Below are 15,830 nucleotides of genomic sequence, written 5' to 3'. Positions count from 1 at the left end.
TGGTCTCTGGAAACATAAGAAACACAGTGAACAACAAAAATGTATGATACATTTTTAAAGAAAAGGTTGTTACCTTCAAGAATATTAAAATGTAAATACAGTGATTATACGACATTCTCATGCAGCACTTTAGGTGTAGAACCTATATAATTTTAGTCAATGTATTCAACTTCCCTACATCCCAGATTAGGGAGAATTTACCCTCCTAAGTTTGTTAGGGGAATGAGATCAGGAACATAAAGTACTTGGTCCATTACAAGGTATACAGTAGTATTCAATAATGTGAGTGACTATGATGAATTTCCAGCACCTAGGATTGCCTGGCACATAGTAAGAGTTTGGTAAATAACCTTGTTAAGTGGGAAAGAAAGGAAATTTCAAATCAATCTGGATAGTTAGACATACATTTGCAAAAATAAAACAAATATGTTTGTTTCATATATATAAGCATTGATTAGGCCAAGAAGAAAATGTGAGAGGATATATAATAAGTTGTTGATCATGGTCAAATCTATGTAATAGGATTTTGTGGAGAAAGATTTTTTTGTGTGTGTTTTACTTTTATAAACTCCTTATTTAAAAATCAAGATTTTAGAAAATAAAGCTTTTTGGTATATTCTGAATATAATGGCAGATAACAAAGCTCATAGTTTATTATAATTCCTCCCTTTTAAGAGTTACCTTCTTCCTTCACGCCTGTAATCCCAGCACTTTGGGAGGCTGAGGTGGGTGGATCATGAGGTCAAGAGATGGAGACCATCCTGGCCAACATGGTGAAACCCCGTCTCTACTAAAAATAAAAAAAATTAGCCAGGCATGGTGGTGGGCACCTGTAGTCCCAGCTACTTGAGAGGCTGAGGTAGGGAAATCACTTGAATCCGGTGAGGCAGAGGTTGCAGTGAGCCGAAATTGCGCCACTGCACTCCAGCCTGGTGACAGAGTGAGACTCTGTCTCAAAAATAAATAAATAAATAAATAAACAAACAAACAAACACAAAGAATGAGTTACCTTCTTCCAGCTGGGCACAGTGGCTCACGCCTATAATCCCAGCACCTTGGGAGGCCAAGGCAGGCGGATCACTTAAGATCAGGAGTTCCAGACCGGCCCAGCCAACATGGTGAAACCCTGACTCCACTAAAAATATAAAAATTAGCCAGGCATGGTGGTGCACGCTTGTAGTCCTAACTACTTGAGAGGCTAAGGCAGGAGAATCGCTTGAACCCAGGAGGCAGAGGTTGCAGTGAGCAGAGATTGTGCCACTGCATTCCAGCCTGGGCAACAAAGCGAGACTCTGTAACAAAATTAGCTGGGCATGGTAGCATGGGCCTGTAATCTCAGTTACTTGGGTGGCTGAGGCACAAGAATTGTTTGAACTCAGGAGTGGTAGGTTGCAATGAGCCGAGATCATGCTACTGCACTCCAGCCTGGGTGACAGAGTGAGACTGTCTCAAGAAAAAAAAAACTCTAGATCAGAAACTGCATAAAGCCACCTCAACCATAAAATCTAATATCAAAATATATTCACAGGAGTTGATCACTAAAAAACATAGGAAATTTTAATTTGAAAGTTTTATGCAAATTTAATATTTAATATCATTCCTAATACTTTGTATTTTATCAAAATTAGATACCTAAAAGAAAACATTACCACCATTTAGATGCCTCCAAATATCTTCTATTTTACCCCAGTACGCTGCACAAAAATGATCATTTTCTGTATGTCATGATATAAAGGAGAGGGTCTGATACAGATTACAAAGTTTGTCTGCCACCCATCTCACCCTAGGACCCTCACTCCCTCCTCCCATCCTATACACTCCCTTCCTCATTTTAAAGAGTCAGGGCTGCAAGTGTAGACCATAGCCAAGGTTCAAGTCTGTGCCCTACAGGGTCAAGGACTTTCGGAAAAGTGGTTTTTGTACCTGAGACACAACTGGACCTTAAGTTTATTTATTTTTTGAGATGGAGTCTTGCACCCAGGCAGGAGTGCAATGGCGTGATCTCAGCTCACTGCAACCTCCGCTTCCCGGGTTCAAGCAATTCTCCAGCCTCCACCTCCAGAGTAGCTGGGACTACAGGCACCCACCACCACACCCGACCAATTCTGTATTTTGAGACGGGGTTTCACCATGTTGGCCAGGCTGGTCTTGAACTCCTGACCTCAGATGATCCGCCCGCCTTGGCCTCCCAAAGTACTGGGATTACAAGCTTGAAACACTGCGCCCGGCCTTTTTTTTTTTTGGCGGGGGAGAGGGGCGGAGTCTGGCTCTGTCACCCAGGCTGGAGTGCAGTGGGGCAATTTCGGCTCACTGCAACCTCCACCTCCTGAGTTCAAGTGATTCTCGTGCCACAGCCTCCCAAGCAGCTGGGATTACAGACGTGTGCCTCCATGCCCGGCTAACTTTTGTATTTTTTAAAAGTAGAGATGGTGTTTTACCATGTTGGCAAAGCTGATCTCAAACTTTCCACCTCAGGTGACCTGCCTGCCTTGGTCTCCCAAAATCCTGGGATTACAGGTGTGAGCCATGGCGCCCGGCCAAAGCTTAAGTTTAGACAAAAGCATAAAAAATAACGTCTAAAAACAGCACAGTCAGGATGAACAACAAATCTGGACCAATACAATGGGGAGGACAAAAAGATGTGAATAATGGACTGACATTTCATGTTCCTGGAGAGAACTTAGTATCCCATCCCACATTGTTTCGCGATTTAACGTTAACATTTATACAAAAGTTATTAATTAGAACAAAAGTTATTGATTAGAATTAACTTGATTAGAAAAACCTGGAAAAACATACCCTAAAGTGCAGCCAGGTGATCACTCTTCTTGATCACCTATGTAGTGTTATTAGGGTACTCCGGTGTGAATACCACTTTCCAAAGGTCTTTCACTTTGCATTTTTCTTTGTATCCAGAATTGATAAAATTACCAGGACTATTTCAAAGTAATCAGACTTAGAAAATCTTAACACTAACTAGACGCTAAGGCTATACATTCTTACAATGTCTCAAGTCTATTGCTGGCCATCAGGAGCACCTGGATACACAGGATACATGAAAGTTTGCGAAAAAGGAATCAAAGCAACAGGAGCAGTCTGGTTTGAACGGTTATTTCATTCAAATTACATTAAGGACTGCTAACTGGTTTCTGCCCCACAAAACTACCCTTTGTGCATGTTTCCAAACTATAACGCAGGTTCTCCTGGGGCAACAGTTAGATAAATTAACAAATTCTTAGACTTTGCGCTCCCCTTTTCCAAACTCCAAGTCGACCACTCCCCATTTGTTAACAGAAACTTTTAATGTAACTGATTAGATTTCTAACCTTTCCTAGGGAGAACCAGTTCAATTCTAAAAGAGTTGGTCACATGGGTTGCTAAATTAAAATATAAAGCATTTCCTAACAGGGAAGGGAGGCTCGTCAATTGTGGTTATTTTTATCAGTAACTTTAAATATAGATTCACAGATTATCAAGTTATGATTGGCCTGGGTGTTAGAAGATGACCTAATCCCATCCCCATTTTCATGTAAAAAACTGAAACTAAAGCTCTGTAAAGTCAAATGATTTAAAATCATCTGACTAGGCCGAGAAAGGATTAGATCTCTAGAGCATTACGGTAACAATCTTTCGCAAACTGGTAGCATTATCTGGCGACGCTGCTTTTCTGAAAATCTTGTCAATTATTCAGTTCCTTAAACGCCGTCAGCTACAACAGATGCATCAGCTCTTTCCACACTAACTTGATAGAAGCACATTAGAAAATAGTCCTGACTTGTTTCTTGAGATCAGTAACTGATGAACTGACCTCCACCAGTCCTGCCTCAGGTCGTTAATGGTAAAAATTCTGTATGTCAGCCGCGTTTTGAGGCCTGTCCAGGGTGCCTGTGATTCCCACACGTCGGAGCCGCAGGGATTTTCAGTACATGCCCTCAGGTGGGCGCCGCAGTCACAGACACTGGTCCCTGGCATTTGGAAACAGGAGAGGTGGTCCGAAGGGCTAAGAGGTTTTTCCTGCAACCTTTAAATTGCAAGCAAGAAAAACGTGGGTTTTACTTCGGGCACAGGAATGGAATGAATTCGGAAATGGAAAACTAGAGGCCTGCGGGGGAAGAAAACACAAGCGCGAGAAGAAAGGGAAAGGCCTTTCTCTCTGGTGACGCGCGATCACGAGGCGTTTTCTCTACGTGGACGCTCACCATTGGCGGAGACCGAACTGACGTCCCGGAACTTGTCCGGACGCGAACGGCGGCAAAGGCGGTCCTGCCCTGAAAGTCGGTGAGGCGCGCGCGCTCCCGCGGCACGCCGCGCCTCCGCTCTCCGCCCGCCAACCCGCTGGTCCAGTCGTTCTTCGCGCCCGCTTGGCTCCGCCCCCTTCCCAGCTCGCTCCTCCCCCACCAGACTGGCGGCGCGCGGAAAACGCGTCACGTGACGACTGACCCCGCCTCTTCCTCTCGGTCCCATATTGAACTCGAGTTGGAAGAGGCGAGTCCGGTCTCAAAATGGAGGTAAAACCGCCGCCCGGTCGCCCCCAGCCCGACTCCGGCCGTCGCCGTCGCCGCCGGGGGGAGGAGGTATTAGGGGGAGAGCGGGGGGTTGGTGGGGAATGGCCGGCGTGGGGGGCCTGGTTCGGTGGGAGCGGGGAGGCCGGGTGAACCGGGGCGGCCGTCCCGCGCTCCTGCGTTGAGACGGGCGGTGGGAGGGGGAGGGGAGCGGGCCTTGGAGACCTCCTCGGGGCCCCTCACCCGCCTCGCCCTCACCGTCGGCTGCACAGGCGGCCCCTTGGAGGCGCAGCGTGGTCGGGGAGGCCCCAGGAGGGAAGCCGGGCTGCCGGTTGCGCGGCCTCCGAAGCGAGGCCGAGGGCGGCATGGCGGGCCCCGGCGGGAGCGGTTGGGAAGAGGTTGTGGGGGAGGGGAAGGGACGAGCAGGCACATCCGGGCGAGCGAGCAAGCGGGCGGCGGCCACATTGACATTGATCCGCCGCCGCGTTACGAAATGGCGCATTGGCCCGCAATGGCCGCCGCCTCGCTCTGCCGCCGGGAAAGAGAGCCTGGGATTGGAGGGAAGAGGGCGGAGGCGGCCCGGCAGAAAATGCCGCAAATGGCCTTGAAGCACGAGAAGGTAGTGCTTTCGCTGAAGTTCGGCGAACGCTTTTCTAGGCATTTTACCGGTCCTCTCCGCGAGGAGAAGTCGATAATTGGCCTGTTCTTTTCTTCGCAGCATCCTGTTGGAAATAGGAGATTGTTAAAAACTTTGCTGCTTTAGAATACTTCCTGTTTTTCTGAAGTAGTTACATTACCCTTCTCAAACCGCCATGTGGGCGAAGAACTTAGTATTTGAGAACTTCAGTGCAGATATGAAAAACAACCCAGCCAGCTTTTTACCGACCCCGGCCGTTGGGGAGGGTGGGTGGAGAAGAATTGGAGTGTAGATGTTAAGGAAGAATTTAAAAATGTTTTTTATCTTCATGTTTTCCCATTCTTTGAGTCGGCTCTGCTTGTAGTTTCCTGGAATTTTATTTAGAGGACTACAACCAAAGTTGAAATTTTCACTTGTTTGCAGTACATTTAATGTGGATCCTAAATATTTTTGTCGATTTCGTTATTGTCAATCGAATACATTTATCCAAGACTTGAAAAGATGAGACTACGTGAATTAATTAATGCTTTAGGGTCTTAACATTTTTTCTAGCATGTGACAATCTCTTCACATTAAATGCCTTAACATCCTACCTCTAGAAGACACTTGAAGACATGAGAATGTAAATGTGAGCCCCCTTATTTAAGGACTTCGGGTGAAGGAAACCTTAATGCATGCATTAAATGACAGTTCATGCAATGTGTTAAGAAGTCTGACTGAAGTATAAAACAATTTCAAGACATCCTAATTCTTCAAAATCTCAATTTTTGTTTTGCTGTGCTCCGTTCTTATAGTCAGAAAATACATACCATTCCTAATGTAAGTCCAACTTGCCAGTTTGTTGTGACTCTTAAAATTGAGTCATAAAATGAAGATTTTTGCAGCATATAACAAACATGGGTTATAGAAAGCTATTTGGTCGGCTTTTTTTTCCTCTTAGTTTTTTTGGGAAATGCTGGTTTGGCTGAGGAATGCCTATTTTAAATTAATTTGCTTGAAAGCAGTGAGTTTCTGTAAGTTTGACATTTAGAACTTTTAGATTGTTCATCACAGTTTGGAGTTTAAAATTAAAAGCATGTTGGGATGTAGACTGAGAAGAGTTAAAGTGGGATAGATGCAACACTGCTTCTCCAACAATTTAGTGCCTTAGAAAATGACTTCTCGTTAGCAACTTCTAAAGTAAAGGTTCTCAGACAATTGCAGCTTTTAAAAAATGAAGGGTTTTTTGATTCTGGATTTGTCTTGGATTTCAATTTAGTTAAAGTGATGTTGGCTTTTGAAAGGCTGGTTATAGGTTTCCTTGACATGAGTTAGCCCTTTTAACAGTTGAAGTCTGTATTTCTGGTCCAAGTTTTTGTTGTTTATTTTGTTGTTGTTTTGTTTTGTTGAGACGGAGTATCGCTCCTGTCGCCCAGGCTGGAGTGTAATGACACGATCTTGGCTCACTGCATCCTCTGCCTCCTGGCTTCAAGCGATTCTCCTGCCTCAACTTCCCGAGTAGCTGGGATTACTGACGCCTGCCACTGCGCCCAGCTAGTTTTTGTGTTTTTAGTAGAGATGAGGTTTCGCCGTGTTGGCCAGGCTGGTCTTGAACTCCTGATCTCAGGTGATCCACCTGCCTCGACCTCCCAACGTGTTGGAATTACAGGCATGAGCCACCACGCCCACTGTCTGGTCAAAGTTTTAACTGGACAAAGTGTTAATTGTCACAGGAATTTGATGTTGATTTTATTACTTACAGTACATTAAAGGCTCTTCGTGCATCTTAACAATCCATCTACCGTAAGATAATTTAAGAGTATTGGTTCTTTCTCTCAGGGCCATGATCCAAAGGAACCAGAGCAGTTGAGAAAACTGTTTATTGGTGGTCTGAGCTTTGAAACTACAGATGATAGTTTAAGAGAACATTTTGAGAAATGGGGCACACTCACAGATTGTGTGGTAAGTTACGCTAAGGGAATAGAAGGGTTCTAAGTGTGGAAGAGAATCCGTGGAGGTGTTTTCAACGTTATAAAACTTTTATTTTATAGGTAATGAGAGACCCCCAAACAAAACGTTCCAGGGGCTTTGGTTTTGTGACTTATTCTTGTGTTGAAGAGGTGGATGCAGCAATGTGTGCTCGACCACACAAGGTTGATGGGCGTGTAGTGGAACCAAAGAGAGCTGTTTCTAGAGAGGTATTTTAATAATATATTGTGTAATATGTGAAATTGTTGTGAAACTTTGTTTCTTGACTTAATATATTACTTTATTTATAGGATTCTGTAAAGCCTGGTGCCCATCTAACAGTGAAGAAAATTTTTGTTGGTGGTATTAAAGAAGATACAGAAGAATATAATTTGAGAGACTACTTTGAAAAGTATGGCAAGATTGAAACCATAGAAGTTATGGAAGACAGGCAGAGTGGAAAAAAGAGAGGATTTGCTTTTGTAACTTTTGATGATCATGATACAGTTGATAAAATTGTTGGTAAGTAACAATTTATGGTAATTTGAATGAGAAAGTAGACGTGGGTTTTCTGTCTTGAACTGAATTTGCTAATTGTAATTTTCTGTTGCGTGTAATGGCATTTATAGTGTATAGTCAGTTTTGATAGTGTCTGTACCTGTATCCAGATCAAGAAATAAACATTAATCTCAGAATGTTCCTTCATTCCCAGAGTAACTACCTGATTATGTCTTAATGGGTTACATAATGACAGGGTATCTCGTATATGTGCTTTTCCAAACATAAAATAACTTTCTGTTTTGTTTGATTAAAAAAAAATTTAGTTCAGAAATACCACACTATTAATGGGCATAATTGTGAAGTGAAAAAGGCCCTTTCTAAACAAGAGATGCAGTCTGCTGGATCACAGAGAGGTGAGTAGGACCATACGCATGTACACAGTGGACATGAGTCGTGTTTGTAAGGTTCTTAAAAATCTCCCTTGCCTGTGTTAAAGGTCGTGGAGGTGGATCTGGCAATTTTATGGGTCGTGGAGGAAACTTTGGAGGTGGTGGAGGTAATTTTGGCCGTGGTGGAAACTTTGGTGGAAGAGGTAGGCTGTTTATCTTCTGAGTACATGCACACCTAACATTTCAGTAAGTTGAATATATGATTTTAATTCATTTCTTGTTTTTCCTCAGGAGGCTATGGTGGTGGAGGTGGTGGTAGCAGAGGTAGTTATGGAGGAGGTGATGGTGGATATAATGGATTTGGAGGTGATGGTACGTGGCTTATTTTCATTGATATTTTAACTTACTGAAAATTGTTTATTATACTTTTCTAATTTTAGTCAAAGCTTGAATGGCTTAATGGTTAAGGTGTATTTCCAAACTAATGCCATAGAAGAGCAGGAACCCTTTTTTCCCTAAAGATAGATTAGCTGCTCTTTCTCAGCAAGTAGCAGGAATTGAGCCAGATTGTTTTGTTAAGTCTGAGACTGTATTTTTCTTAGTGAAATTTTATAAAAGAAAAACTGATTTTTTTTTAAACTATCACAAGATGGCTAAACACTTATTTTTATTCTCACTAGTGCAGATACTTGATATCCTATTATTAGCTATTACCAGGCTTCAGAGTGTTGAATCAACTCATTGGCTTATTTGTCAGTGGCTTAAATGTAATATAAAACCGTAGTTGAGTAATCCTAGCTGTTCAAGAGGCTGAGGCAGAAGGGTTGCTTAAGGTGAGGCTTTTGAGACGAGTCTGAGCAACATAAGGAGAGACTGTGTCTCTAGAAAAATAAAATAGGGGAACGTGGTGGCACATGCCCATAGTTTAGCTACTCAGGAGGCTGAGATGGGAGAATGACTTGAGCCCAGGAGTTCAAGGCTGCATTGCTGTGGTTGCACAACTGTACTTGAGCCTGGGCAACAGAGCAAGACTTAGTCTCTTACACACACCAGAATTGAATAACTCGACTATATACTTGAAACGTTTTTGTGTGGTCTTGTTTTTTGTTTGTTGTTTTTTTTAGGTGGCAACTATGGCGGTGGTCCTGGTTATAGTAGTAGAGGGGGCTATGGTGGTGGACCAGGATATGGAAACCAAGGTGGTGGATATGGTGGCGGTGGTGGAGGATATGATGGTTACAATGAAGGAGGAAATTTTGGCGGTGGTAAGCATTCACTTGTTTCATTTAAATATTAAATATTCTTTGCTAATAGTTGGCATGACACATTTGAAAAGTCTTAAAAGTTAGCATTTGATCAAATTTTATGTTCTGTAATATTAAAAAATACTAAAATGGTGGGTAGTTGAAACCAAATTTTCTTGACTTCGCTGGTTATTTAGTAAAATGTATTCAACTCTTTTTTTTTTTTTTTGAGATGGAGTCTTGCTCTGTTGCCCAGGCTGGAGTGCAGTGGCGTGATCTCAGCTCATTGCAGTTTCCGCCTCCCGGGTTCAAGCGATTCTCCTGCCTCGGCCTCCCAAGTAGCAGGGAGTACAGGTGCATGCCAGTACGCCCGGCTATTTTTTTGTGTTTTTAGTAGAGATGGGGTTTCACCATGTTAGCCAGGATGGTCTCCATCTCCTGACCTGGTGATCTGCCCGCCTCTGCCTCCCATAGTGCTGGGATTACAGGCATGAGCCACCACGCTCAGTCAGATGTACTCAATTCTTAATTGAGTAGTTAAAGATGAACATTTACCAGTATTTAATACATTTTTTACATGTAAAAGATTGGGAGTTTATTTATTTATTGCCAAAATGTTACTTAACTCTTAGGTACTTTTAAACTGGACAATTGGGAATAAAATGTTTGAATACTCCAGACATATTGAAGTGCGCAGATTGCCATCGAGGGCTTAGGTTAACAAAGTACTTTGGGTCTTAATATGTCACAGGTAGTTGCAGAGTTTAAGCAAGCAAGTATATAGATCATTAATCCAGAATACTGTTAAAAGCTTTCTTAGGAATAGACTGTTTTGTTGGACCTAATTAACATGTCAGTGACAGATGAGTGAAGTTTTAACAAGTTATAATGCCTTCTTATTGTTTTAAATGTTATACTGCCTCAGAATCATAGTAAATGGAACACTGACAATTTTAATGGTGTTAATGGTAGAGAGAACATGGGCCTAGAAGATAGCATCTAATATAGACAAAATGTTGATTGTGTTTTAATACCCTGACATCAGTTATCCCAAGTGGTGCTACCAAAGTGATGTGTATAAGCATGCTACCATAATTCTTAAAAGATAATAATTACATACATTAAAAGGGGAAAATGATTATTGTGTAGGTAAACCACACATAAAACCTTTCTGATTTCAGGTAACTATGGTGGTGGTGGGAACTATAATGATTTTGGAAATTATAGTGGACAACAGCAATCAAATTATGGACCCATGAAAGGGGGCAGTTTTGGTGGAAGAAGCTCGGGCAGTCCCTATGGTGGTAAGTACTTTCTTAAATCAGTTCTTTAGAGCCTTTTTAATTAAAGAAATGTGTATACTTCTTTTAAAATACTATGTCTATTTTTAGGTGGTTATGGATCTGGTGGTGGAAGTGGTGGATATGGTAGCAGAAGGTTCTAAAAACAGAAAAGGGTAGGTATCTTTAAATTTTTATTATGATGATAAAAGAATATGTGGAACTGTTCACTGAGTGTAATAATTTTTTTATCCTGTATTATTCAACAGGCTACAGTTCTTAGCAGGAGAGCGAGGAGTTGTCAGGAAAGCTGCAGGTTACTTTGAGACAGTCGTCCATGTGCATTAGGAGGAACTGTAATCTACCACAGGAGGAGCGATGATCCTAGGCAGAAAAGTTACTGCAGCTTAAACAGGAGAACCTTCTTGTTCAGGACTCATAGCCACAGTTCGCTAAAACAAAAGTGCAGCTGTTGAATACAATGTAGTGTTGATTTAGATGTACATTCCTGAGCTGTTTTTTATCTGTTGCAGTTTGTCTCTTTATTTTTCATTACATCAGGTATATTGCCCTGTAAATTGTGGTAGTGGTACCAGGAATAAAAAATTAAGGAATTTTTAACTTTTCAATATTTGTGTAGTTCAGTTTTTCTACATTTTAGTACAGAAACTTTAACAAAATGCAGTTTTGAAGGTGTTTCCTTGTGAGTTAACAAGTAAAGAAGATCATTGTTAATTACTATTTTGTATGAATTTTGCTAAAGTTAACTGTAAAGAAACACCTGCTGACTTGCAGTTTAAGGGGAATCTAGTCTCCCCATTTCCAAACCATGATATGAATGGGCGCTGACATGTGGAGAGAATAGATAATTTGTGTGTTTGCAATGTGTGTTTTAGATAAATAGGATTGGGTATTTAAATTAGCATTTGTGAATTTAATAGCATTAAGATTACCTTCAAATGAAAAAAATCTCAAAATTTCTATTTGGTTTTTGTGCATTTTCTTTTAAAATGTAATCATATGATTTTAGTGTGTTAGACTTGCTGAGTCCTAGCTGTGTTTAGAACATCTCCATACATTTACCTTGGTCAAATTTGAACTGCTGCCATAGGTTTTGGGTGTAAAGAATGTTTACTGTCCTCCATTTACATTCTGAAAAGGGATAGTGGATATTTTCCCTCTCCTACGTTAGAAACCATTCTTTAAAACTTTTCCAAATATAGAACCATTAAGCCTGCTATATCTGAGCAAATTAGTAGGTACCTTTTTTTTTCTTTTTTTAAAGCACAAGAGGCCCATAAATCTTGAGTTACTTTCCTTAGTTGAATTTTTTTTTGATACAAGTTTTCAGAGCAAGAGAATAAAAATGATGCGTTATTAAACCCCTAACTGGCTGGCATGCTTTCCTGTTTGTATTGTATACATTTTGCTGGATGAAACCAAGGATAGTTTAGGTATAATTGTCCAAAATAACCTAACTGCAGCAGAAATGTAGCACAGTTGCTTAGTACAGGCTTCTCACTTCCTACAGACCTGAATTCAAATTTGGATAGTCTTGAGTTCTTAAATGCCCAAAGAACACACTGTTATTTCTTGTGTATATTTCAACATAAATCATGTTGTTACCAATTGGTTTGGAAGGCCCTGGTTGAGAAGATTTAGATAATAAGGTCATATATATATATATATATATAGTAATATAAACCAATGTCTACTGTTTTGCGCCAGCTAGTGCTTACAATTTCATTTGAGCCCTGAGTATGTGCCCTGCTGTTACTCTTTCTTTGGTAGTTGAACGTTGAATTCAAGTCTTTTTGTTTTAAGAAGTACTAAGCAAACAAGCAATAAAAAGGGGAATGGGGCGTGCTAGTGTTTGAATATGCTCTCTTGTTGCTCTAATTCTGTGCCTCTGTGCATTAATATTTGGATGCATGCAATGCCAGCATGGAAATTGGTCTTCACACATACTGCAGTTTTCCAGAAACATTCACAAAACAATAAATGTAACAGACATTCCATTTGTTAATGGGCATATATGTGAAAAGCAGTGTAGAAAATAGGCTAATATTAGAAAATGGTTAAGTCCTTAATAACTTCAAGTGTGGTTATATAATGGACACTGTCAATGTTCATAACTTAAACCTGGGTACCTGGTCAAAGTAATGCTTGGGAAACATTAAAATTGAGCTAAATTGTCTCAAGTTCTTTTATTCATATAAATAAAGTTTAAAGGAATGGGGGAGATTAACATTTCCTGTTTTATGTTTGTGAAATTGTTTGACACAACCTTGACAGTATCCTTTAATGGCATGAGGTTACTTGTACTGTTAACCAACTTTCTGTGTTCTGGAACTAGTATTATAGTGAAAACATTTACAGTAAGTTGATGTTTACAACCTATAAGCAGGTGAAATCTGTGTATGTGACCTGTTTATAAGTTGTATTAGCTTAGATCTTGTGAACAGTGTGGAAAAGTAAGCCATGAGGAGAGCGATTTAACCAGCTTTAAAGGACCTAAGATGTGCTTTTTAAGCACAGTGTGGATCAAAGGAAACTCACTAAGACAGGACTTCAGCAGCCTTTTGTGTTTGGACAAGTCAGCATAAATAAAGAATGACAAGGCAGCAGCAAGAGCTTCAACTACAGAGAAGTGAAGGCATAAGATACTATGATGATAGTGAGCAACTTTCCAAAAGCTAGTTAAATCTGCTTATTACAACTGAAATATCGAAGAAAGTCTAGCAGGAAGGAGCTCTTCGCCTTTTGGAACATCAATGAGAGATAGTTGCCACAGTCACTAGGTCTAGCATTTAGACCTGCAAGGAAGGGCAATAAGCATTAGGTAAGGCTTGAATTTGAATTTTTTCACTAATTAAAGAGTAATTTTTTGTAAAGCAAGGTAAGAGTAATCTTTTTGATTTGCAGGTTGAATGAGAACCCTACTTGCCTAAATGAGGAATGTCTTTCCTACCATCTAAAATACGAAGGTTTCTGGCTGGGTAAGGTTTGTAGTTGACAGTAAAACCATTTGTTTCCCTGCAAGTCTACATTACGTATTTCACAACTTTGTCCCTCTCTAGTAGGCACATTGGTAAAATTCTTCGACTGAAAACTACCTGGGTACCATGTCCAACACATTTTAAACCTTAGTTTTAAAAATTCTCCTGCAAAATAGCCATAAGTACTAATATCAAGTCAGTTGTGACCCCTCGTGTATGCAATTCATTATTAGTGTCTTCAGGGTAAACTCAATTTTTGGTAAGAGAAAGTAGCTTCAGCTTTTGTGAAAACCATTTTTGTAATAAGCATGACACACAGCACACTAAGCTGCCAATCCTCAAACTAGGAAAACACCTTCAGAGGAACATTAAAAGTTACCAGGGCCAGGCACAATGGCTCAGGCCTGTAATCCCAGCACTTTGGGAGGCTGAGGCAGATGGATCCCGAGTCCAGGAGTTTGACACTAGCCTGGGCAACATAGCGAGACCCTGTCAAAAAATACAAAAAATTAGCTGGGCCTGGTGGTACACATCTGTAGTCCCAGCTACTTGGGAGGCTGAGGTGGGAGGAAGCCTTGATCCCAGGCAGTTAAGGCTGCAGTGAGCTGACTGCCCCACTGTATTCCAGCCTTGGTTACAGACCCCATCTCAAGAAAAGTTTACCAGATGTCATCGATAAAGGTTGGTCTTCAAGTGACCTCATACGTTCTCTTGCATATAAATTCAGGGAATTCATTGGACCAATAGGTTACATTTTGCTTCCTTTTTTGTCTTGGTTCATCTGTTAGGCAGTGGGGGCCTAATTAGTGCTCCTTTGTAAAAAGACGTTTTCCTGAAGAATACTGAATTACCGTTCAGACTGGTTGTTGTTGGGTAATAAGGGCTGTTTTTGCTGCCCCCGAAAGGGCTTAACCATTTAGGTGGTTAGTTTACTTAAAACAAAAATCCTTTGGAGACAGATAGTGAATATGCAAACTAGTTTCTAAATTATCAGTTCCCTACATGAAGATGCAGTTTGCCAGTGTTTAGTCTCAGAAAATGACTGGTTGGCTCTGTATCTAAATGAGAACCCAATTTCTACACGTGTTGAATAAGGTAACAGCCTTTGATGAATTTCCCTCACAACATGGTTTTAGTGAAGCAAACATTTTTATTTTTTAAGGGCATTGTTCTTTCTAGTTCATTTATTTTTATGAAATAAAATTATTTTGTTTAAACATAGTTCCATTGTTTCTGAAAAATACAGTATTATAAGTTGTAGCAGCAGTTAAAAAAAAATTGTTACATAAGTGGTTGGGGCAGATTTAACTGATTTTGTTCAACCAATTTGTAGGTTACTGCTTCTAATATTACACTTCTAAAAAGCTGAATTTATACTCATGTCCTAAAGGAGAGTATGTGGTAATGAAGTACATTTAAGTAACTAATTGAAATAGGCTTGGTTTTAAGAGTTCCGATACATAATAGTCAAAAGTTGAAACCTAATTGACAGTATCTCTTGGAGTTCCAGTAATGTCACAAATTAGTGAATAAGCATGCCAGTGTGCAAGGGTAATGTAAGGATTGTTAGCCTATCTATTCAAAATTACTTTAAAACTTCAGTATGTTTTCTGATTTTTAAGAATTCAGAAGTGTTCTGTAATGGATTCAGATGTTTCATTTGTAGTATAATGAAATGTTTACAGAAAGATAACTTTTTCATTAAAATATTTTTAGAAATGTGTGTGTTGTTTTGTCACTTCACAATGTTCATGTGACTTAAACACTATAGGTGAATATTTTGACTTATTTTACCAGTAAGTAATAAAACAACAGGAAACTTGGAGTGAGCCTTTATCAGTTATTTTTAAAATATGTGAATTCTATTATATGGGAAATAAGCCATGGGAAATAGGCATGGAAGAAAAAATATTTTTTAAAGTTATCAGCACTTGTTGCCTAAAATAGTTTAGGTCTTGACAATATATTAGGTATTTGGGTGATACATGTGAGGCATCTGAACCTTTGAGGGGAAAAAGGATAAACGAGTGAGTGAATAGAAACAAATTAGGAGAAAAAGATGGTTGCTAGGAGGGAAAGGGCATGTCACATGTTGTAATTCCCTAGTTTCTTGATCTTGAGAGAGGCAGTGGAGTGGTTCAGTACTATATGGTGAAAGTAAGTTGGGGAAAACCTTTCAGGAAATTTAGTAGTCTTAAACTACACTGATTTAACCCAAGAGGAAAAGGGTAAGGATGATGTGGGTAATGATGTTTTGCTGGATTCATTTATGGGGGTAGGTCTTTGATAATTTTTTTATTTGAAATTACAACATGTGTATTTGGATTTCTA

General features: G+C 40.3%; 1 protein-coding gene across 3 annotated transcripts; it reads left to right on the top strand.

Moving 5' to 3' along the window:
- Positions 1–2,422: 2,422 nt before the first annotated feature.
- On the top strand, positions 2,423–15,222 carry HNRNPA3 (heterogeneous nuclear ribonucleoprotein A3). Of its 3 annotated transcripts, none has more exons than XM_033231036.1 (11): positions 2,423–4,574; positions 6,958–7,080; positions 7,170–7,316; positions 7,398–7,608; positions 7,911–8,000; positions 8,084–8,179; positions 8,268–8,348; positions 9,101–9,241; positions 10,402–10,524; positions 10,612–10,676; positions 13,426–15,222. In XM_033231036.1, exons 1-10 carry the CDS (start codon positions 4,503–4,505, stop codon positions 10,662–10,664), a joined length of 1,137 nt encoding a protein of 378 aa, XP_033086927.1. In that variant the 5' UTR covers positions 2,423–4,502; the 3' UTR covers positions 10,665–10,676; positions 13,426–15,222. The 3 variants fall into 3 exon arrangements, with proteins under 3 accessions (XP_033086927.1, XP_033086928.1, XP_033086929.1); XM_033231037.1 differs by lacking the exon at positions 13,426–15,222 and adding an exon at positions 10,770–10,790; XM_033231038.1 differs by lacking the exon at positions 13,426–15,222 and having other exon boundaries at positions 2,423–4,508; positions 10,612–10,838.
- Positions 15,223–15,830: the final 608 nt, after the last annotated feature.

The sequence above is a fragment of the Trachypithecus francoisi genome, unplaced genomic scaffold, assembly GCF_009764315.1.
Source record: "Trachypithecus francoisi isolate TF-2019V2 unplaced genomic scaffold, Tfra_2.0 Lachesis_group13, whole genome shotgun sequence".
NCBI lineage: Eukaryota > Metazoa > Chordata > Mammalia > Primates > Cercopithecidae > Trachypithecus > Trachypithecus francoisi.
The sequence above is the reverse complement of the archived record's forward strand: the minus strand, read 5'-3'. Positions and strand labels throughout refer to the sequence as shown.

Excerpts from the sequence above, each read along its gene's own strand:
- HNRNPA3 (XM_033231036.1), top strand. The coding sequence starts at position 4,503 with ATGGAGGTAAAACCGCCGCCCGGTCGCCCCCAGCCCGACTCCGGCCGT. Across the intron at positions 7,317-7,397 it reads AGAGAGCTGTTTCTAGAGAG|GATTCTGTAAAGCCTGGTGC; the intron begins GTATTTTAATAA and ends CTTTATTTATAG. Across the intron at positions 8,001-8,083 it reads GTCTGCTGGATCACAGAGAG|GTCGTGGAGGTGGATCTGGC; the intron begins GTGAGTAGGACC and ends CCTGTGTTAAAG.